The 22,702-nt window shown below is 41.6% G+C and overlaps 1 protein-coding gene across 1 annotated transcript in view; it reads left to right on the forward strand.

Annotated features, from left to right (window-relative positions):
- RAVER2 (ribonucleoprotein, PTB binding 2) overlaps nt 1–22,702 on the forward strand; it is a gene marked incomplete in the record, with an annotated part of 339,360 nt that overhangs the window by 176,479 nt on the left and 140,179 nt on the right. The window contains 1 exon segment of the mRNA XM_053693676.1: nt 15,552–15,678. Coding sequence (XP_053549651.1) covers nt 15,552–15,678 — 127 coding nt within the window.

The following is a 22,702-nucleotide window of genomic DNA, read 5'->3' on the forward strand; positions in this document are numbered from 1 at the left end:
TCATGATATTATTATTCTTCTTCAGCATGCTAATAATTTTATCTGTGATGCCATTTTTGATATTATCAGAGTTGATGTCAGGTTTATGTCTCTAGCTATTTTAGCTAGAAGAGCTTTATGGCTTAAAACTTGGAATGCTGATATGGCTTCTAAATCAACTTTACTTTCCATTTCTTTCCAGGGTAACAAATTATTTGGTTCTCAGTTGGATTCCATTATTTCAACTGTTACTGGTGGGAAAGGAACTTTTTTACCACAGGATAAAAAATCTAAAGGTAAAAACAGGGCTAATAATCGTTTTCGTTCCTTTCGTTTCAACAAAGAACAAAAGCCTGATCCTTCATCCTCAGGAGCAGTTTCAGTTTGGAGACCATCTCCAGTCTGGAATAAATCCAAGCCAGCTAGAAAGGCAAAGCCTGCTTCTAAGTCCACATGAAGGTGCGGCCCTCATTCCAGCTCAGCTGGTAGGGGGCAGGTTACATTTTTTCAAGGAAATTTGGATCAATTCTGTTCAGAATCTTTGGATTCTTAGCATTGTTTCAGAAGGGTACAGAATTGGTTTCAAGTTGAGACCTCCTGCAAAGAGATTTTTTCTTTCCCGTGTCCCAGCAAATCCAGTAAAAGCTCAAGCATTTCTGAAATGTGTTTCAGATCTAGAGTTGACTGGAGTAATTATGCCAGTTCCAGTTCCGGAACAGGGGATGGGGTTTTATTCAAATCTCTTCATTGTACCAAAGAAGGAGAATTCCTTCAGACCAGTTCTGGATCTAAAAATATTGAATCGTTATGTAAGGATACCAACGTTCAAGATGGTAACTGTAAGGACTATCTTACCTTTTGTTCAGCAAGGCAATTATATGTCCACAATAGATTTACAGGATGCATATCTGCATATTCCGATTCATCCAGATCACTATCAGTTTCTGAGATTCTCTTTCCTAGACAAGCATTACCAGTTTGTGGCTCTGCCGTTTGGCCTAGCTACAGCTCCAAGAATTTTTACAAAGGTTCTCGGTGCCCTGCTGTCTGTAATCAGAGAACAGGGTATTGTGGTATTTCCTTATTTGGACGATATCTTGGTACTTGCTCAGTCTTTACATTTAGCAGAATCTCATACGAATCGACTTGTGTTGTTTCTTCAAGATCATGGTTGGAGGATCAATTTACCAAAAAGTTCTTTGATTCCTCAGACAAAGGTAACCTTTCTGGGTTTCCAGATGGATTCAGTGTCCATGACTCTGTCTTTAACAGTCAAGAGACGTTTAAAATTGATTACAGCTTGTCGAAACCTTCAGTCACAATCATTCCCTTCGGTAGCCTTATGCATGGAAATTCTAGGTCTTATGACTGCTGCATCGGACGCGATCCCCTTTGCTCGTTTTCACATGCGACCTCTTCAGCTCTGTATGCTGAAGCAATGGTGCAAGGATTACACGAAGATATCTCAATTAATATCTTTAAAACCGATTGTTCGACACTCTCTAACATGGTGGACAGATCACCATCGTTTAATTCAGGGGGCTTCTTTTGTGCTTCCGACCTGGACTGTAATTTCAACAGATGCAAGTCTCACAGGTTGGGGAGCTGTGTGGGGATCTCTGACGGCACAAGGAGTTTGGGAATCTCAGGAGGTGAGATTACCGATCAATATTTTGGAACTCCGTGCAATTTTCAGAGCTCTTCAGTTTTGGCCTCTTCTGAAGAGAGAATCGTTCATTTGTTTTCAGACAGACAATGTCACAACTGTGGCATACATCAATCATCAAGGAGGGACTCACAGTCCTCTGGCTATGAAAGAAGTATCTCGAATTTTGGTTTGGGCGGAATCCAGCTCCTGTCTAATCTCTGCGGTTCATATTCCAGGTGTAGACAATTGGGAAGCGGATTATCTCAGTCGCCAAACGTTTCATCCGGGCGAATGGTCTCTTCACCCAGAGGTATTTCTTCAGATTGTTCAAATGTGGGAACTTCCAGAAATAGATCTGATGGCGTCCCATCTAAACAAGAAACTGCCCAGGTATCTGTCCAGATCCCGGGATCCTCAGGCGGAGGCAGTGGATGCATTATCACTTCCTTGGAAGTATCATCCTGCCTATATCTTTCCGCCTCTAGTTCTTCTTCCAAGAGTAATCTCCAAGATTCTGAAGGAATGCTCGTTTGTTCTGCTGGTAGCTCCGGCATGGCCTCACAGGTTTTGGTATGCGGATCTTGTCCGGATGGCCTCTTGCCAACCGTGGACTCTTCCGTTAAGACCAGACCTTCTGTCACAAGGTCCTTTTTTCCATCAGGATCTGAAATCCTTAAATTTAAAGGTATGGAGATTGAACGCTTGATTCTTGGTCAAAGAGGTTTCTCTGACTCTGTGATTAATACTATGTTACAGGCTCGTAAATCTGTATCTCGAGAGATATATTATAGAGTCTGGAAGACTTATATTTCTTGGTGTCTTTCTCATCATTTTTCCTGGCATTCTTTTAGAATACCGAGAATTTTACAGTTCCTTCAGGATGGTTTAGATAAGGGTTTGTCCGCAAGTTCTTTGAAAGGACAAATCTCTACTCTTTCTGTTCTTTTTCACAGAAAGATTGCTATTCTTCCTGATATTCATTGTTTTGTACAAGCTTTGGTTCGTATAAAACCTGTCATTAAGTCAATTTCTCCTCCTTGGAGTTTGAATTTGGTTCTGGGAGCTCTTCAAGCTCCTCCGTTTGAACCTATGCATTCATTGGACATTAAATTACTTTCTTGGAAAGTTTTGTTCCTTTTGGCCATCTCTTCTGCCAGAAGAGTTTCTGAATTATCTGCTCTTTCTTGTGAGTCTCCTTTTCTGATTTTTCATCAGGATAAGGCGGTGTTGCGAACTTCTTTTGAATTTTTACCTAAAGTTGTGAATTCCAACAACATTAGTAGAGAAATTGTGGTTCCTTCATTATGTCCTAATCCTAAGAATTCTAAGGAGAAATCGTTGCATTCTTTGGATGTTGTTAGAGCTTTGAAATATTATGTTGAAGCTACGAAATCTTTTCGTAGGACTTCTAGTCTATTTGTTATCTTTTCCGGTTCTAGAAAAGGCCAGAAAGCTTCTGCCATTTCTTTGGCATCTTGGTTGAAATCTTTAATTCATCTTGCCTATGTTGAGTCGGGTAAAACTCCGCCTCAAAGGATTACAGCTCATTCTACTAGGTCAGTTTCTACTTCCTGGGCGTTTAGGAATGAAGCTTCGGTTGACCAGATCTGCAAAGCAGCGACTTGGTCCTCTTTGCATACTTTTACTAAATTCTACCATTTTGATGTATTTTCTTCTTCTGAAGCAGTTTTTGGTAGAAAAGTACTTCAGGCAGCGGTTTCAGTTTGAATCTTCTGCTTATGTTTTTCGTTAAACTTTATTTTTGGGTGTGGATTATTTTCAGCAGGAATTGGCTGTCTTTATTTTATCCCTCCCTCTCTAGTGACTCTTGTGTGGAAAGATCCACTTCTTGGGTAGTCATTATCCCATACGTCACTAGCTCATGGACTCTTGCTAATTACATGAAAGAAAACATAATTTATGTAAGAACTTACCTGATAAATTCATTTCTTTCATATTAGCAAGAGTCCATGAGGCCCGCCCTTTTTTTGTGGTGGTTATGATTTTGTATAAAGCACAATTATTCCAATTCCTTATTTTATATGCTTTCGCACTTTTTTTCTTATCACCCCACTTCTTGGCTATTCGTTAAACTGAATTGTGGGTGTGGTGAGGGGTGTATTTGTAGGCATTTTGAGGTTTGGGAAACTTTGCCCCTCCTGGTAGGAATGTATATCCCATACGTCACTAGCTCATGGACTCTTGCTAATATGAAAGAAATGAATTTATCAGGTAAGTTCTTACATAAATTATGTTTTTCCTGTTCCAGACAAGATGTCTGAAATTATAGCACAGTAATGGGATAAGCCAATGGTTCCTTTTCTCCTTCCCCTGTTTTTTAAAAAATGTTTCTGTTGCTGACTCTATTCGGGACATATGGCACACTGTGCCTAAAGTAGAAGGAGCTATCTCTACTCTAGCTAAAATAAACTACCATTCCTAAAGAGGATAGTTGTTCCTTTAAGGATCCCATGGATAAGAAGCTAGAGGCTTACTTAAAAAAGATTTACATCCATCAAGGATTACAGTGGCAACCTACGGCAAGTATTGCTACGGTTACAGGAGCAGCATCTTATTTGTGCGCTGCCTTGTCTGATCTGATATCAGAAGAGACTACGATAGAGATCATCTAAGATAGGATAAAAGCTCTTAAACTTTCCTATACCTTTTATCTGCGATGCTAATATGCAGGTAATTAGACTGGGAGCTAAGATGTCAAGCTTCACTGCTCTAGCTCGCAGAGCTCTGTGGTTAAAATCCTGGTCGGCTGATGTAACTTCAAAAGCTAAGCTTTTGTCTTTACCTTATAAAGGTAAGACTTTATTTGGGCCTGGTCTGGTGGAAATTATTTCTGAAATTTTGGGTTGAAAGGGATCTCAGGACAAGAATAGACCTAGGGGTCACCAGAATTCTAATTTTCTCTTCTTTCATAACTTTAAAGGACCAAAGTCTTCCTTCTCTTCTTCCAAACCAGTGCAAGCCAAAATCTCTTGGTGGTCTAGTCAGCCCTGGAATAAGAGGAAGCAAAACAAGAAGCCTTCCACTGACTCTAAATCAGCATGAAGGGTCCACCCGGTCCAATTTTGGATCAGATGGGGGGCAGGCTTTCTTTTTTTTGGCATGCTTGGATATGCAATGTTCCAGATCCGTGGGCTGTGGACATGGTATCCCAGGGTTACAGAATAGGATTCAAGTCTTTCCTTTCAAAGGGCAGATTTCTCCTGTCAAGATTATCCACAAACCCAGGTAAAAGAGGGAGGCCTCCTTAAGCTGCATAGAGGACCTATCCTTGCTACCTGAGCCTTCCTGAGTGATTGTGGCTATGGACGCCAGGCTGGGGAGCAGTTGGGGCTTTCTAAAAGCTCAGGGCCTGTGGACTCGGGAGGAGTCTTCTCTTCCAATAAACATTTTGGCTGTGAGAGCAATCTTCAATGCCTTGACAGCTTGACCTCAATTATCTTTAGTCCGGTTTATCAGATTCCAGTCGGACAACATAACCTCAGTGACTTACATCAACCACCAGGGATGAACTCTGAGTTCTTTGGCCATGAAGGAGGTGACTCACATTCTGCAGTGGGCGGAAGCTCACGATTGTCTATCTTCCATCCACATCCCAGGAGTGGACAACTGGGAGCCGGATTTTCTGAGCAGACAGACTTTTCATCCCGGGGAGTGGGCTCTTCATCCGGAAGTGTTCTCAAGGATAACCCTCAAGTGGGGGGTTCCGGAGTTGGCTCTGATGGCGTCTCATCAAAACACCAAGCTTCCAAAGTACGGATCAAGTTTAAGAGATCCTGAGGCTGCTCTGATAGATACTCTAGCGGTTCTTTGGATTTTTTCTTTGGCATACCTGTTTCCTCCGTTTGCTCTCCTTCCACAAGGCATTGCTTGTATCAAACAGGAGAAGAGCATCTGTAATTAAAATAGCTCCTGCATGGCCTCACAGGATCTGGTTTGAGGAGCTGGTGATGTCATTTCTTTCACCTTGGAGGTTACCTCTGAGGAAGGACCTTCTAATTCAGGGTCCTTTCCTACATCTAAATCTGGATTCTCTGAAGCTGAATGCTTGGAGATTGAATGCCTAGTTTTGTCTAGACGTGGTTTTTCTGAACCGGTCATTGATACCATGCTTCAGGCTTGTAAACCTGTTACTCGCAGGATTTACCATAAGGTATGGCGTAAATACTTTTATTGGTGCGAATCTAAGGGTTTCTCCTGGAGCCGGGTGAGGATTCCCCGAGTTTTACCTTTTCTTCAGGATGGCCTGGAAAGGTTTGTCAGTCAGTACTCTGAAGGGTCAGATTTCTGCACTGTCTATTCTTTTGCACAAACGTCTGGCTGATTTGCCAGATGTTAAAGCTTTTTTTCAGGTCCTGGTCAGAATCAGGCATGTGTTTAAACCTGTTGCTCCTCCTTGGAGCCTTAACCTAGTTCTTAAAGTTTTGCAGCAGGCTCCGTTTGAGGCGATGCATTCTGTTGATATTAAATTGTTATCTTGGACGGTTTTGTTTCTTCTTGCTATTTCTTTCGCTTGCAGAGTTTCTGAACTTTCGGCTCTACAGTGTGATTTCCCTTACCTTATTTTTCATGCGGGTAAGGCGGTCCTTCATATTAAGCTGGGTTTTCTTCCTAAAATTGTCGAATCGAAACATTAATCAGGAAATTGACGTTCTTTTTGTCCTAATCCTTCTTCCCATAAGCAACGTCTTTTGCATAACCTGTATGTTGTGCGCGCTCTAAAATTTTACCTGCAACCTTCTAAAGACTTTTGGCAATCTTCTGCCCTGTTTGGTTTTTTTATCTGGAAAGCGTATGGGTCAGAAGGCCACTTCTACTACTCTTTCCCACTGGTTAAGAAGTGTTATCAGTTTAGCTTATGAGACAGCTGGTCAGCAGCCTCCTGAGAGAATAATGGCTCATTCCACTAGGGCTGTTTCCTCATCCTGGGCTTTGAAAAATGAAGCTTCTGTGGAGCAGATTGCAAGGTGGCAACATGGTCCTCTTTGCATACTTTCTCAAAATTCTACACATTTGATACTTTTGCCTCGGCTGAGACTTCTTTTGGGAGTTCTTCAAACAGTGGTGCCTTCTGTTTAGGTCCGCCTGCCTTGTTCTCCCTCCTTTTTCATTCTGTGTCCTCTAGCTTGGGTATTGGTTCACATTAGTAATTGTAATGAAGTTGTGGACTCTCCATGCCATAGAAAATAAAATTTATGCTTACCTGATTAATTTCTTTCCGGGCATGGAGAGTCCACGACCCCGCCCACATTGTAATTTTATTTCAGCAGTTTTTTTGAGTAAACCTCAGGCACCTCTATACCCTTGTGTTACTACTTTTTCCATTTTCCTTCGACTGAATGACTGGGGATTAGTGGTAAGGGAAGTTACTTAACTGCTTTGCTGGGGTGCTCTTTGCCTCCTCCTGCTGACCAGGAGTTGAATATCCCACTAGTAGATGAAATAAAGTTGCGGACTCTCCATGCCTGGAAATAAATTTATCAGGTAAGCATACATTTTGTTTTCTTTCCTAAGATATGGAGAGTCCACGACTTCATTCAATTACTAGTGGCAATATCACTCCTGGCCAGCAGGAGGAGGCAAAGAGCACCACAGCAAAGCTGTTAAGTGTCAATCCTCTACCCATAATCCCCATTTGTGAATTAGTCCTTGCTTTGTTTCCTAACACATTGTTGCCCATTGTACAGAAAGCCAGAGTTGGTTACTCTGTTCTTTCTTTTTCTACAGGTCTCTGTGAGTATGTGTCCTTTCACGCCTTGTTAGCTGTCTTCCTGCCCGACAGGTAGACTGCAAGTAAGTGCTTTAGTCTTCTCGGTCTTGGAACTTGCACTTCAGAAGAATATGTCATATGCAGTAGATCCTTTATACAGGATTTTCTTTGGCAGTGGGCAGGCACATATTATTATGTATGTTGAGACTAGGGGTTAATCTTCCCTTTACTGGGACGTTTTTCCTCTTTGGGCTAATTTTTGTTGAAATACTTTATTAGTATGTGTGTGGCTTATGTTTTATACAGGGATTTATGTATGAACTTAATATTTGGCAGTTGGTTTTCTTTGCTTGCTTAGCTAGAACAGGCTAACTTGACAACCTGCTTGAGCGTTTGTGTAAATTAAGCTCCGGTGTTGTAGGCACAGGGAAACGCGCGCCTTTTACTTGCTGCGTAGTTTCCTCTCTCTGCCGGTCATGTGACTTCTCTCTGCTATCGGATATTCACGTAGCGGAGCGGCGTAATTGAATTTCAGTCTCTTCAGTGTCGATCTACTATATGATCGTTTTAGAGACTTCTGGCAGCCAAATTGTGAATGTGTGTTATGGTAAGGCACCTCAGCCTGTCTGAGGTGTAGGGGGCCTGATTGGTTTATTATTTTCAATAATTTTTGCATAACGTTAAGCGGCTGTGGTATTAAAAATTCTTAAAGTGGGGGGCGTGACCAAGCCACAGCCAAGAGAAGACGCAAAACAGTGCAGCTCCGAGCCTAGCTTTTAAAACTTTCGGCTTTTTATATTACTCACATAAGTTCTTCATATAAGAGCCATCTAATCTGCACAAAGAAATAACCCTGATTCTGGATATACTAAAATGGTCGAGATTAACTCAAGATGACAAGTTTTTTTTTTTATGTTTAAAGCGGAGCGCTGTGGCCCACCACGTAATAACATCTTACCCCCCCTCTTCCGGCGTGTGGGCAACCCGGGAGAGTGTATTTACTCCTTGATTTACAGGGTTTAGCACCATCCTGATCTAAGTTACCCATGGAGGAAGATAATACCCGACAGATCCGGGCACTACTAGGCAGTCTAGAACATCGCATGTCTCGGAACTTTAAAGACCTTGCGGAAATGATCAGAGTGCCTAGAGACCAGGAACATGGAGATTTCACTAAGATGGCGGATATGATGTGACATGCAGAGCTGAGAGCTGTACCTCCTCCCCCAAGCTGGATCCTGAACGTGTGACAAGTGAGCTACCGAAACGTTTGGGACTTGTACCTCGTCGTGGAGAGCTCTTACCTCCTGGGTTCTTGTTTGGTTCCCCAACTTCCGCTAGGCTTAATAGCCCTCAATCGGAGGTCTTTGTAGCTGCGACCCGGGTTGGTGAGGCTGGCCACCGGGTGCACAGGAAGACCCCGGTCAGAGAAAGAGGAACCATAGAGTTCACGTCAGACTTCACGGAGGAACGAAAGATCATCCACTACCGCATATGTACCGCAGTCCCCCAGCTACTCATACCCTACAGCGCACATGCCCTGTTCAGATTACCCTTAATCTATAGCCAAGGGCTCCTATCGTATCCACGGCTTGTCTATAGTTTGTGTGGCTCTCTACTCTGCCACCTCCCAAGACTGTATGGTTTCCCAAAGAGAGGTTGTGGTTGAAGAGACTTTGGTATTTGATAATTCTACTGTGAATCTCTTCATAACCCACCTTTTGAGATCCTGTGATACTAACTTCCATGTTGCCCTTCTTCTTACCCATTTTGCACGGGTGGTCAGGCCCTTATTGTAACTATGTGGTTCCTTTTCCAAGTTGTACTCCTGCATGTATATTTTCATACCTTGATGCGATATGTGCCTTTGATGTATATATTGTTTTGGTGAAATATGTTTTAACATTACTATGGATGGGTTTGAGTCTAGGAGGTGTAGATGTTCTATCATATAATGATTTCAGATATTTTTAAATTTATCCCACCTGCTTTCATTAGTTTCCACTTGTAGGCCAACTACCTTTTCTGTTAATGTATAGCTCTTTGCACATGCTCTTAGGTGTCCTATTATTTAGGCTTAATGGTAGCTAGCTTATTGGTATCCATAGTATCACAATATATATCATAGGTCACATTCTCACGCAATTAACGCTTGGGAAACTAATTTTTTAAGCTCTCTTTCTTATTATAATTTATCATAGCTATTTAAGCCTTTCACAATTTTTTTGGTCCCCAAATGCACATATATTTGCCTCACCCAAGTTTTAGATGCTCTCATTTAGATTAGATATGAAAGATACACCAGTTTAGTAGCACATACCTCCAGTGCAGTTTCAGGTCAGATATTATGTTTGGTATATCTCCCTCTACACTTTTATAGTACCAGCTCCCCTCTACACTTTTATAGTACCAACTCCCCTCTACTCCTATATTATGAAACCCTTTCCTAATCTAAAAAGCCCTACCTTCCCTCCCCCCATTTTTGAGCAGCTCTCACCCGCTGTTAAACCCCTTTATTACCACCATCAGATGGCGTCTACTAAGCTACTATGTCATGCAGTTCTGGATTACTCCTAGAAAACAATCAATACCATATGCCCAATCAGGCTCTAATGACCTGTCCCTTTCTACCGCCTTCTGAGGGAATGCTACTTTCACAAAATAAAAATGAGGTTTCATAGCTCTAGGTCCTAGAGGACTCCCTGTGGTTTACATTAGTTATGGTACCCCCACAATGTGTAATGTACTACCACTGCATATAATAGAAGTTATTCTATCTATGTAAGAAAGCTCATTGTTATTGTACATTGTTTACCCTTATTTTAGGACATAGCAATATATATATATTTAGGACATAGCACTATATAGCAATATAATATTCTGCACAGAAGGGGTGGGACCACCATATTGATACTTAAATGTTCTCTCTTGCTCTGAAATATTGTTTATTATGTTTATCCATGTTGTTACTCTGTTAGAATTGTCTTGCGGACACACTTTATTGGTTGTTATTTTTCAAAAACTCAAAAATTAAATTTATAAAAAAAAAAAATTCTTAAAGTGAAAGTCAACCACAGCGTTTTTGAAACGCTAGGGTTGACTGTTGCAACAAAGGGCACTTTTATTCATGAAGTATAAGATTCCTTTATTCATTTCAACCGTTCGCTGTTCTTAGCCGCTACGACAGCCGACCAAAAAATATTTTTTTGCTAAGAGGTGACGTTTTTACCTCTTAGCCTATAGCCGTACGGTAAATCCGGTTTGGCGCCCATGGGACGCGGCTATTTGATAAGAGGTGAAAACGTTACCTCTTAGCAAAATATGTTTTTGCCGTGGGCTGCTGTAGCAGCTAAGAACGGTGAACGGTTGAAACGAATAAAGGCACTTTCTGCATAAATTATCTTATACTTCATGAATGAAAGTGCCCTTTATTTGTTTTAACAATCACACCTAGCGTTTCAAAAATGCTATGGTTGACATTCACTTTAAAGTGACAGTGTATTTAAAAAATGTCTACAATTTGTTTTGTTTTTTTATTTAGTATTATGGATATGGACCAAGACTGTCTTTTGACAAATGCTTGTTATACCTTGAGGCACACATTGTTTTGCCTATGCAATTCTGTGCTGCATGCTTAGCTAGAACACTTCAGTTTAAAGAGCAATTGTTGCCCTCTGAGCCTAATGTCTCTTAGGATGATTCTGTTCAGGCAATGCCACAGCTTTCTCCTCAAACGTCCCAAGCCTCTATGGCGTCACATACAGTGCCCTGCAGTTCCTCTCAGCCTCCTGGAGGAGTTTATTTGCTTGCAGATTTTGCTGCACAGGTATCTTCTGCCTTATCTGCTTTTCCTATGTTGGGGAAACACGAGAGTAAAATTAAACATTTTTCAGAGTGGAAGGTATCTGTCCCATCTGCTTCTACTCAGGTTGCCCTCCCTCATAAGTCTGATGAGGAGGATACATTGGTAGCCTCTGAGGGTGAAATCTCCGATTCGGACAGTATAATTCCATCATCTGATACCGAAGAAGTAAACTTCAGATTTAAGCTTGAACACCTTCGTGTACTGTTAAAGGAGGTATTGGCTACTTTGCACAACTCCGATACTTCTGTCGTTGTCAACCCTAATAAGTCTAGTAAACTTAATAAATAGAATGATGTTCCTTCCTTTGTGGAAGTGTTTCCTGTTCCAGACCGTGTGACAGAGATTATTTCATAGGAATGGGAAAAACCAGGGATACCTCTCTCCCCATCTCCCGTTTTTAACAAGATGTTTCCTGTTGCTGACTCCATTAAAGATTCATGGCGCACAGTGCCTAACGTAGAAGGGACTATTTCTACTTTGGCTAAGAGAACTACCATCCCTATAGAGGATAGCTGCTCCTTTAAGGATCCCATGGACAAAAAGCTGGAGGCTTATTTGAAAAAGATGTATGTTCATCAAAGTCTTCAATTGCAACTAGCAGTTTGTATTGCCACAGTAGCAAGTGCGGTATCTTATTGGTGCGGCGCCTTGTCTGATTCAATTTAAGTAGAGACTCAAAAATTCCTTTATTTCTGATGCTAACATGAAAGTTATTAGACTGGGAACCACTGTCTTACCCCGTAGGGCTTTGTGGCTAAAATCTTGGTCAGCTGATGTTGCCTCCAAGTCCTTACAAGGGTAAGACCTTGTTTGTACCTGGTCTGACAGAAATCATTTCTGATATTACGGGTGGAAAAGGGTTTTTTCTACCACAAGACAAGAAAAACAGACCTAAAGGACGTCAAAGTAATTTTCATTCCTTTCATAACTTCAAAGGTCAAAAGTCTTCCTCTCCCTCTTCCAAGCAGGAACAGTCCAAGTCTTCTTGGAAGCCCAATCAATTTTGGAATAAGGGGAAGCAATCAAAGAAACCCTCAGCTGAGTCTAAGTCAGCATGAAGGGTCGGCCCCCGATCTGAGATCGGATCAAGTGGGGGGCAGGCTTTCACTGTTTTGTCAAGCGTGGATACAAGATGTCCCAGATCCTTGGGCTGTGGACATAGTATCTCAGGGTTACAAAATAGAATTCAAAACGTTCTCTCCTAGGGGCAGATTCCACCTCCTAAAGATTATCTGCAGACCAGCTAAAAAGAGAGGCATTCTTGAACTGTGTTCACGACCTTTCCTCCCTGGGAGTGATTGTTACAGTTTCAGTAAAGGAACAGGGTCTAGGATTCTATTCAAATCTGTTTGTGGTTCCCAAAAGAGGGAATTTTTCGACCCATTTTAGACCTAAAGTGTCTCATCAAGTTTCTCAGGGTACCGTCCTTTAAAATGGAAACCATTCGTTCCATTCTTCCTTTGGTTCCCATCCACAGGGATCATCACAAGTTCCTGAGATTGGTCATTCTAGACAAACACTTTCAGTTTGTGGCTCTTCCATTTAGCCTTGCCACAGCTCCCAGAATTTTCTCAATGGTTCTGGGGGCTCTCTTGGCAGTGATCAGGTCTCGGGGAATTGCAGTGGCGCCCTATCTGGATGACATATTGGTTCAGGCGCCATCTTTACAACACTCAAACTCTCATACAGAGATCTTGTTGTCTTTTCTACGTTCCCACGGATGAAAAGTGTATCTGGATAAGAGTACCCTTGTTCCAGCTACAAGGGTGGTTTTCTTAGGAACCATAATAGATTCCCTATCTCTGAATTTTTTTCTAACAGAGGTCAGAAAATCCAAGATTCTTTCCTCATGCCTCTCTCTTCAGTCTACTGTTCGTCCGTCAGTAGCTCAATGTATGGAGGTAATTGGTCTGATGGTCGCTTCAATGGACATCATTCCCTTTGCTCGATTCCATTTGAGAGCTCTGCAGTTATGCATGCTCAAACAGTGGAACGGAGACCATTCGGATCTGTCTCAAGAGGAAAGATCTAGACCAGTCGACAAGAGACTCTCCCGTGGTGGCTTGCTCAGGAGCATTTGTCTCAGGGCACATGCTTCCGGAGACCTTCCTGGGTGATAGTGACCACGGACGCTAGGCTGGGGAGCAGTCTGGGACTCGTTAAAGGCTCAGGGCCTTTGGACTCGGGAGGAGTCTGCTCTTCCAATAAACATCTTGGAGTTGAGTGATTTACAATGCTCTGATGTCTTGTCCTCAATTGTCCTTAGCCCGGTTTGTCAGGTTCCAGTTGGACAACATCACCTCAGTTGCTTACATCAACCACCAGGGAGGAACTCGGAGTTCCTTAGCCATGAAGGTGGCTCCGATTATTCAGTGGGCGGAAGCTCACAGATGTTGTCTATCTGCCATCCACATTCCAGGAGTGGACAACTGGGAAGCGGATTTCCTAAGCAGACAGACATTTCATCCACGGGAGTGGGCTCTCCATCCGGAGGTGTTCTCAAGGTTAACCCTCAAGTGCGGGGTGCCGGAGTTGGATCTGATGGCGTCTCAGCAGAACGCCAAGCTTCCAAGGTATGGTTCAAGGTCAAGAGATCCACAGGTTGCTCTGATAGATGCTCTGGCAGTTCCTTTGGTTTTCGGTCTAGCATACCTGTTTCCTCATTGCTCGTATCAAACAGGTACGTCATTGCTCGTATCAAACAGGAGAGAGCGTTGGTAATTCTAATAGCTCCTGCATCACCTTGCAGGATCTGGTATGCAGAACTAGTAAAAATGTCATCTCTGCCACCTTGGGGGTTGTCTCTGAGGAAGGATCTGATAACTCGGGGTCCATTCCTCGATCCAAATCTCGTTTCTCTGAAGCTGACTGCTTGGAGATTGAACGCTTAGTTCGGGCTAAGTGTGGGTTTTCTGAGTCGGTCATTGAGACCATGCTACAGGCTCGCAAGCCTGTTACCCATAAAATTTACCATAAGGTATGGCGTCAATACCTTTATTGGTGTGAATCCAAAGGCTACTCTTGGAGTAGGGTAAGGATTCCTACGATTTTGTCCTTTCTCCAGAAAGGTCTGGAGAAAGGGTTGTCAGTCAGTTCTCTGAAAGGTCAGATTTCTGCTTTATCTATTCTTTTACATAAGCATCTGGCAGATGTGCCAGATGTTGTCTTTTTTGTCAGGCCCTGGTTAGAATCAGGCTTGTGTTTAAACCTGTTGCTCCTCCTCTGAGCCTTAACCTTGTTCTTAAAGTTTTGCAGCAGTCTCCGTTTGAGCCAATGCATTCTTTAGATATTAAGTTATCATCTTGGAAGGTTTTGTTTCTTATTGCTATCTCTTCTGCTCAGAGAGTTTCAGAACTCTCGGCTTTGCAGTGTCATTCACCTTACCTTGTCTTTCATGCAGATAAGGCAGTTCTTCATAGTAAATTTGGGTATTCCTCTGAAAGTGGTTTTGGATAGAAATCTTAATCAGGAAATTGTTATTCCTTCTCTCTGTCCCAATCCTTCTCATAAGGAATGTCTGTTGCACAACTTAGATGTTGTGTGTGCTCTAAAATTCTACCTACAGGCGACTAAGGATTTTCGCCAGTCTTCTGCCCGGTTTGTTCCTCAGGAAAGCGTAAGGGTCAGAAGGCTACTGCTACTTCTCTTTCCCTCTGGTTGAGAATTAAAATTTGTTTTGCTTATGAGACTGCTGGTCAGCAGCTTCATGAGAGAATTACAGCTCACTCCACTAGGGCTGTCTTTTCTTCTTGGGCTTTCAAAAATGAAGCTTCAGTGGAACAGATTTGCAAGGCTACAACTTGGTCCTCTCTGCATACTTTTTCTAAATTTTACAAATTTGATACTTTTGCCTCGGCTGAGGCTTTTTTTGGGGGGGAGAGTTTTTTCCAGCAGTGGTGCCTTCTGTTATGGTCTGCCTGTCTTGTTCTCCCTCCCTATTCATTCCGTGTCTTCTAGCTTGGGTATTGGTTGCCTATAGTAATTGGAATGACGTTGTGGACTCTCCATATCTTAGGAAAGAAAACTACATTTATGATTAACTGATACATTTCTTTCTTTCTGTATAATTAAGACAGTTAATTTTGACTAAACCTCAGGCACCTCTATGCCTTTGTGGTGTTCTTTTTTACATTTCCCTTTGCTCGAATGACTGGGTTATGATTATGGGTAGGGGAGTGACACTTAACAGCTTTGCTGTGGTGCTCTTTGTCTCCTCCTGCTGGCCAGGAGTGATAATCCCTCTAGTAACTGGAATGACGTTGTGGACTCTCCATATCCGGAAACAAAAGAAATTTATCAGGTAAACATCATTTTTTTGTTTTATTTTGTAGTTGCAGAACAATAGAAAAGGATTACTTCCAGAACCAAATCCGGTACAAATCATGCAGTCTCTCAATAACCCAGCAATGCTACAAATGTTACTGCAATCACAGAATCTTGGAAGAGCTGGGAATCATGGTAAGCCTTTCTTAGAGTCAGGACTTCCAGTGTGTGTGTGTGTGTATAATATTATATATATATATATATATATATATATATATATACACATATATATACACATATATATATATATATATATATACATACGCCTTCATTTTTTCTTACATTTTGTTATGCTGCAGCCTTATGCTAAAATGATTTAAATTATTTTTTGTTCCAGATCTACCCTATATACCGCATAATGAAAAAGCAAAAGCTGATATTTGATAACTGCATATGTTATTAAAAAGAAAAAACTAATATCACTGACATAAGTATCCAGACCCTTTGGTATGACACTTGAAATTTTAGCCTCTGTGCATCCCATTTCTCTGGACTATCTTTGACGTGTTGCTACTCTTTGGAGTCCACCTGTGGCAAAGTCAAGGACATGATTTAGAAAGGCGCACACGTGTGTTTATAAGGTCTCTAAGCTGAAAAGGACTATCAGAGGATAAAACAAGCCATGAGGTCAAAGGAACTGCCTGCAGAACTCAGAGACAGGATTGTGTTGAGGCACAGACCTGGGGAAGGATACATAATACCTGCATAGTACCATCCCAATGGTGGTATCATCATGCTGTGGGGGTTATGCACTGGGAGACTGGTCAGGGTTGAAGAAAGCGGAAGGCAGTAAAATATATTTTTTAATGAAAACCTGGTCCAGAATACTCAGGAACTGGGATGAAGGTTCACCCTTAGCCCACAGCCAAGACAACACAAGAGTGACTTAGGGACAACTCTGTGAATGGCCCTGCCAGAGCATGGACTTCAACCTCTCTGGAGAGATCTAAAAATGTCTGTCCACCAACAGCTCCCATCCAACCTGACAAAGCTTGAGAACTACAAGGATGTGCAGTAGAAAATCCCTGAATCCAGTTGTGCAAAGCTCGTCGCATCATACTCAAAAAGACTTGAGGCTGTAATCGCTGCCAAAGGTGCTTCAACTAAGTACTGAGTTATGGGTCTGAATACTTAAGTCAATGTGGTATTTCAGTTTTTTGTTTTTAATAAATTTGTCTTTATGGGTATAGAATGTAGATTGATGTGAAAAAAACAAAAAAAAAATATATATATTTTTTTTTTAAAACCATTTTAGCATAAGGCTGCAACATAACAAAATGTGAAAAAAATGAAGGGGTCTTAATACTTTCTGAATGCACTGTGTGTGTGTGTGTGTGTGTGTATTATATGTGTATAATATACATAAAATAGAGTTTTAACTATACTGTATTTATAAATTGTGTATGGGCAAACTAAATTAGACTACAAAATCTTTTATTCTTAAAAATATGTTATTGGGTATAATTTGCCCCCTAATGTATGTTAAGCTGTTTTACTGGAGTTTGCATGTTCTGAGAAAGCATTCAGTGTTCTCCACAGAAACGTTTGCCAGCTGGGTGGTTTCATGAAGAAGCTGGCTGGTGGCTATAATGAAAATCTGGCTTGTTGGGGGTACCGGAGTTAAATTCCGCTTGTATTATAAATTGAAAGTACATGTAAATGCATGAGCGCAATTACGATTTACACTAGAATGATTACCGCAAATTTAGGGCTCTGGTTAACTTATGCTCGAATAAAAAGTTGCACAAAACATGAAAAATACATAACGTCATCACTTACTGTTGGGGATATCACTCCTGGCCAGCAGGAGGAAGCAAAGAGCACCACAGCCAAGCTGTTAAGTATCACTCGCCTTCCCACAAACCCTAGTCATTCGACCGAAGGGAAATGGAGAAAAAAGGAGTAACACAAAGGTTTAGAAGTGCCTGAGGTTTCAGGGGTCGTGGACTCACCATATCCGGAAAGAAATTTATCAGGTAAGCATAAATTTTTATCTTTCCTATGATATGGTGAGTCTACCACGTCATCACTGACTGTTGGGAACCAATACCCAAGCTAGAGGTCACAGATGACTAGGGATTTACAAGAAAGACAGACCTAAACATTAGGCACCACCGCTTGAATAACCTCTCTCCCAAGAGAAGCCTCAGCCAAGGCAAAATATAAAATTTATAACATTTGGAAAAAATATGCAAAGAAGACCAAGTTGCGGCCTTGCAAATCTGTTCCACAGAAGCTTCATTCTTTAATGACCAACAAGAAGAAAACAAATTATACTTCTCAACCAGAGAGAAAGAGAAGAAACAGTAGCTTTTTATCCCTTCCGCTTTCCTGAGAAAACAAACCGGGCAGAGGACTGGCGAAAACCTTAGTCGCCTGTAGATAGAACATCCAGGTTGTGCAACAAACAATCCTTAAGAGAAGAATAATTAGAACACAGAGCAGGAACAAAAATATCCTGATTAATATTTGACAGAAACCACTTTAGGTAGAAAACCCAACAAAGTACGAAGAACCGCCTTATCAGCATGAAAGATAAGGCAAATCATACTGCAAAACTGAGAGTTCCGAAACTCTCAGAACAGAAGAGATAACAATCAGAAATAAAACCTTCCAAGATACCAACTTAATATCTATGGAATACAAAGACTCAAGTGGAGACTGATGCAAAACTCTAAGAACAAGGTTAAAGTGATACTGAACCTAAATTTTTTATGTCATGATTCAGATACTGCATGCAATTTTAAGAAACTTTCTAATCTACTTCTATTATCAATTTTTCTTCGTTCTCTTGCTATATTTATTTGAAAAAGAAGGCATCCAAACTAAGGAGCCAGAAAATGTTTGGTTCAGAACCATGGACAGCACTTGTTTATTGGTGCTGTCCAATCAGCAAGGACGACCCAGTTTGTTTACCAAAAATTGGCCGGCATCTAATATTGCATTCTTGCTTTTCAAATAAACATACCAAGAGAATGAAGACAATTTGATAATAGGAGTAAATTAGAAAGTTGCTTAAAATTGCATGCTCTATCTGAATCACGGAAGAAAAATTTTGGGTTCAGTGTCCTTTTAAGACTCCAAGGAGGAGCAACAGACTAAAACACATGCCTGATTCTGAACAGGACCTGACAAAAAATAGAACATCGGGCACATCTGCCAGCCGCTTGAGAAACAAAATAGAAAACCCTTCAGAGAACTGACTGACAATTCCATCTCCAGACCTTACTGGAGAAAAGACAAGTTTTAGGAATCCTGACCCTACTCCAAGAGTAGCCTTGGATTCACACCAATAAAGATATTTACACCATACCTTATGCAAAAAATGTTGAGTAACAGGCTAGGGAGCCTGAATCATGGTCTCAATAACCAACTTTGAAAAACCATGCTAAGATAGAAACTAAGCGTTTAATCTCGAAGCAGTCAGCTTTAGAGGAACGTGATTTGTATGAAGAATAAACCCTGAATTAAAAGGTCCTTCCTCATAGACAACCTCCAAAGTGGGAGAGGTGACATTTCCACTAGGCCTGCATACCAGAACCTACAAGGCCACGCAGGGGCTATTAGAATTACCAATGCCCTCTCCTGTTTGATACGAGCAAAGACTCGTGGAAGGAGAGCCAACGGATGAAACGGGTATGCCAGCCTGAAAACTCAAGGAACCGCCAGAGCATCTATCAGGGCGGCCTGCGGATCTCTTGACCTTAAACCGTACCCTGTAAGTTTGCCGTTCTGCCGAGACGCCATCAGATCCAACTCCGGTATCCCCCAATTGAGGTTTAACCTGGAAAATACCTCAGGATGGAGAGCCCACTCCCCAGAATGAAATGTCTGTCTGCTCAAGAAGTCTGCTTCTTAGTCCGGAAGAAACAGCAGTAGCAGGCGATATCGAACTCTCAAACTCTTACTTGGAAGCGCGTAAAGCTACCCACTAGACCACAGAGGTACAGTGGATGGTAGATAGACAGCAATTGTAAGCTTCCGCCCACTGAACAATCCGAGCGACCTCCTTCATGGATAAGGAATTAAGAGTTCCTCCCTGGTGGTAGATGTAAGCCACTGAGGAGATCATGTCCGCTGGACCTGAGAAACTGGGCTAAAGAAAACTGAGGCCAAGCTATCAGAGCATTATAAATTGCTCTCAACTCCAAGATGAAAATGGGGAGAGCAGACTCCTCTCGAGTCCATAGTCCTTGCGTCTAGAACGAATCCCAAACTGCTCCCCAGCTCAGCAGACTGGCGTCTCCGTAAGCATGTGCACTAAGGCCGATGCTCCTGAGAACACCACTACGGAAGAGAGTCTCGTCGACTGATCCAGATCTATCCTCTGAGACAGACCCGAATGGTGCCTTTTCCATTGTCTGAGCATGCGAAACTGCATCGCTCTCAAATGGAACCGAGCAAGGGAATATGTCCATGGACACGACCATAAGAGCAATTACCTCTATCTGTTAAGTCATTTAGGGCCGAACCTTAAACTCAGAGAAAGTCAAGTGGAGAGAATCTCTGGTTTTCTGACCTCTGACAGAAAAAATATCATAGATTGGGAAAATATTATGGTCCTCAAGAACACTACCCCTGTGGTTGGAACAAGAGAACTCATTTCTAGATTCCCTTTCCATCCGAGGAAACGTGGGGGAAAAAACGATCTCCGAATGAGAGATTGTCTGTAAAAAAACATGGCACCTGAACCAACGTGTCGTCCAGGAAGGGCGCCACTGTGAGACAAAATTAGGGGTTTTAGGCCAAAGGAAAAACCACAAACTAAAAAAGTCTTTCAGAAAAGCAAATCTCTGGAACTTGAAGATACGCATCCTTTAGGTCTATGGTCGTTAAGAACTGACCCTTCTAGACCAAAGGAAAAAAGAAACTAATGGTTTCCATGTCAAAGAACAGTACCCTGAGAAAACTCGTAGAGACGCTTTAAGTCTAGAAGATCAAAATTGCCTCTCTCTAATCTGGATTGCAGATAAACATGAGAAGGAGCCTGCCTCAGGGAGGAAAGTATAAGTAACTATGAGATACAAAGACCACAGCCTAACTGGGGCATCTCTTATACATGCTTAAGAAAGCAGAGAATTCAGCCCTTCCATTATCCATTCCCTGGATCTGGGGCAAGCCCTTCATACTGATTTAAACTCGGCATCTCTGACATCATTAAAGTATATGCTTCTATCCAGATGTAGAAAAGACCCTTTTCCACACGTAACGTTAGAAATATTTCTAAACCAGGACCAAACAAGGTCTTGCCCTTGAAAGGAGCACTAGAAACTTTGTCTCTGAGAAAACCAACCAAGACATGAGCCACAACGTCTTGAGGGCTAGTATAACGAAGCCAGGCATCTTGACTCCCAGCCAAATGACTTGCATGGAAGCAACAGAGGGAAGCAACAGATGTAAAGAACTAGCCTAGCTTAAGAGCCTCAGTTCTGTCCTGGATCTCCTCCAGAAAAGTCTATCAAATTTGTATCAGACAAGGCGCTGCACCCAAAGGATGCCGCACTTAATAAGCAAATCCTCTGATTTGCAGCTTAAAGAAACCTGTGCACTAGTCCAACTGGGTCCCGATCCCAGGACCTTCTGCATGTTAAGCAAACGTGATAACCACTACACTATGGGACTTCGCCCCAGGTCATGCTGACTGCAATATAAGCTTCCAGCTTGTCCATTGATCCTTAAAGGGACACTGAACCCAAATTTTTTCTTTTGTAATTCAGATAGAGCAGGGAATTTTAAGCAACTTTCTAATTTACTCCTATTATCAATTTTTCTTCGTTCTCTTGCTATCATTATTTGAAAAAGAAGGCATCTAAGCTTTTTTTTGGTTTCAGTACTCTGGACAGCACTTTTTTATTGGTGGATGAATTTATCCACCAATCAGCAAGGACAACCCAGGTTGTTCACCAAAAATAGGCCGGCATCTAAACTTATATTCTTGCATTTCAAATAAAGATACCAAGAGAATGAAGAAATTTGATAATAGGAGTAAATTGGATAGTTACTTAAAATTTCATGCTCAATCTGAATCACGAAAGAAAATTTTTGGGTACAGTGTCCCTTTAAAGGAGCAGCTATCCTCTAAAGGGATCAAATATTCTTAGCCAGAGTGCAAAATGCTCCTTCTACTATAGGCACCGTGCGCCAAGATATTAAATGGGCACAGTGACAGGAAACCTCTTGTTAAGACAGGAGATGGGGAAAGAGGAATCCCTGACTTCTCCCATTCCTGTGAAAAATTCCTTGCACGGTCTGGAACAGGAAAAACATCCACAGTGAAATCCTTGCAAATCCTAAATTTACTAGATGTCTTAGGGTTGACAGGATATCGGAGTGGTACAAAGTAGCCAAAACCTCCTTTAACAAAACACGAGGTGTTCAGGTATAAATCTGAGGGTTACCACATCAGTATCAGATGAAGGAATTATACTGTCCAAATCTGAGGTATCACCCTCCAAGACTACCGACGTATCCTCATCAGACCTATGAGGAAGGGCAACCAGAGTAGCAGCAGGCGGAACATAAACCTTACTATCTGAATCTCTAATGTTCCTCTTGCGATTTCCCTTTAGTTATAGGAAAAGCAAATAATGCCACAGATACCGCAGATGATATCTGGGCAGCAAAATCTGCAGGCAAATAACTCCTCCAGGAGATAGAGAGAAAACTCAGGGCACTGCATGTGACGCCATAAAGGCTTGGGACGGTTAAGGAGAAAGCTGTTGCATTGTCTAAAAAGCATCATCCTGGGAGATATTGGGATTAGAGGCGGCGCACTATCTCTATCATAAGAGATTCGGAGAAGGAAGAAAACACATAATTGCATACGTGGAACAATATCTTAGCTTCTATAACCCAAACAGATTTTTCCAAAAGAGAAAAGGAGAGGGAAAGTTTTATATACAAAATGTATTATCTGTAATGGCAAAAAACTGTCACATAATTCAAATAGTTTTTTGAAGGGGAACGAAGTACCTCCTAGTCTGGATAGAACTCCTCTAGAAAGCTTACCACTATACTACAGGGGAAAACACTGTAGCATACACAGTATCTGAATTCAATTGATATACATGAACACATAGTATATAATGAATGTTTTCCATAAAAACTTTATAATTGAAACTTTATAATATTCGTTTCCATATAAAACCTCAGAGACAGG

This window comes from Bombina bombina, chromosome 10 (assembly GCF_027579735.1).
Source record: "Bombina bombina isolate aBomBom1 chromosome 10, aBomBom1.pri, whole genome shotgun sequence".
NCBI classification, from domain to species: Eukaryota; Metazoa; Chordata; class Amphibia; order Anura; family Bombinatoridae; genus Bombina; species Bombina bombina.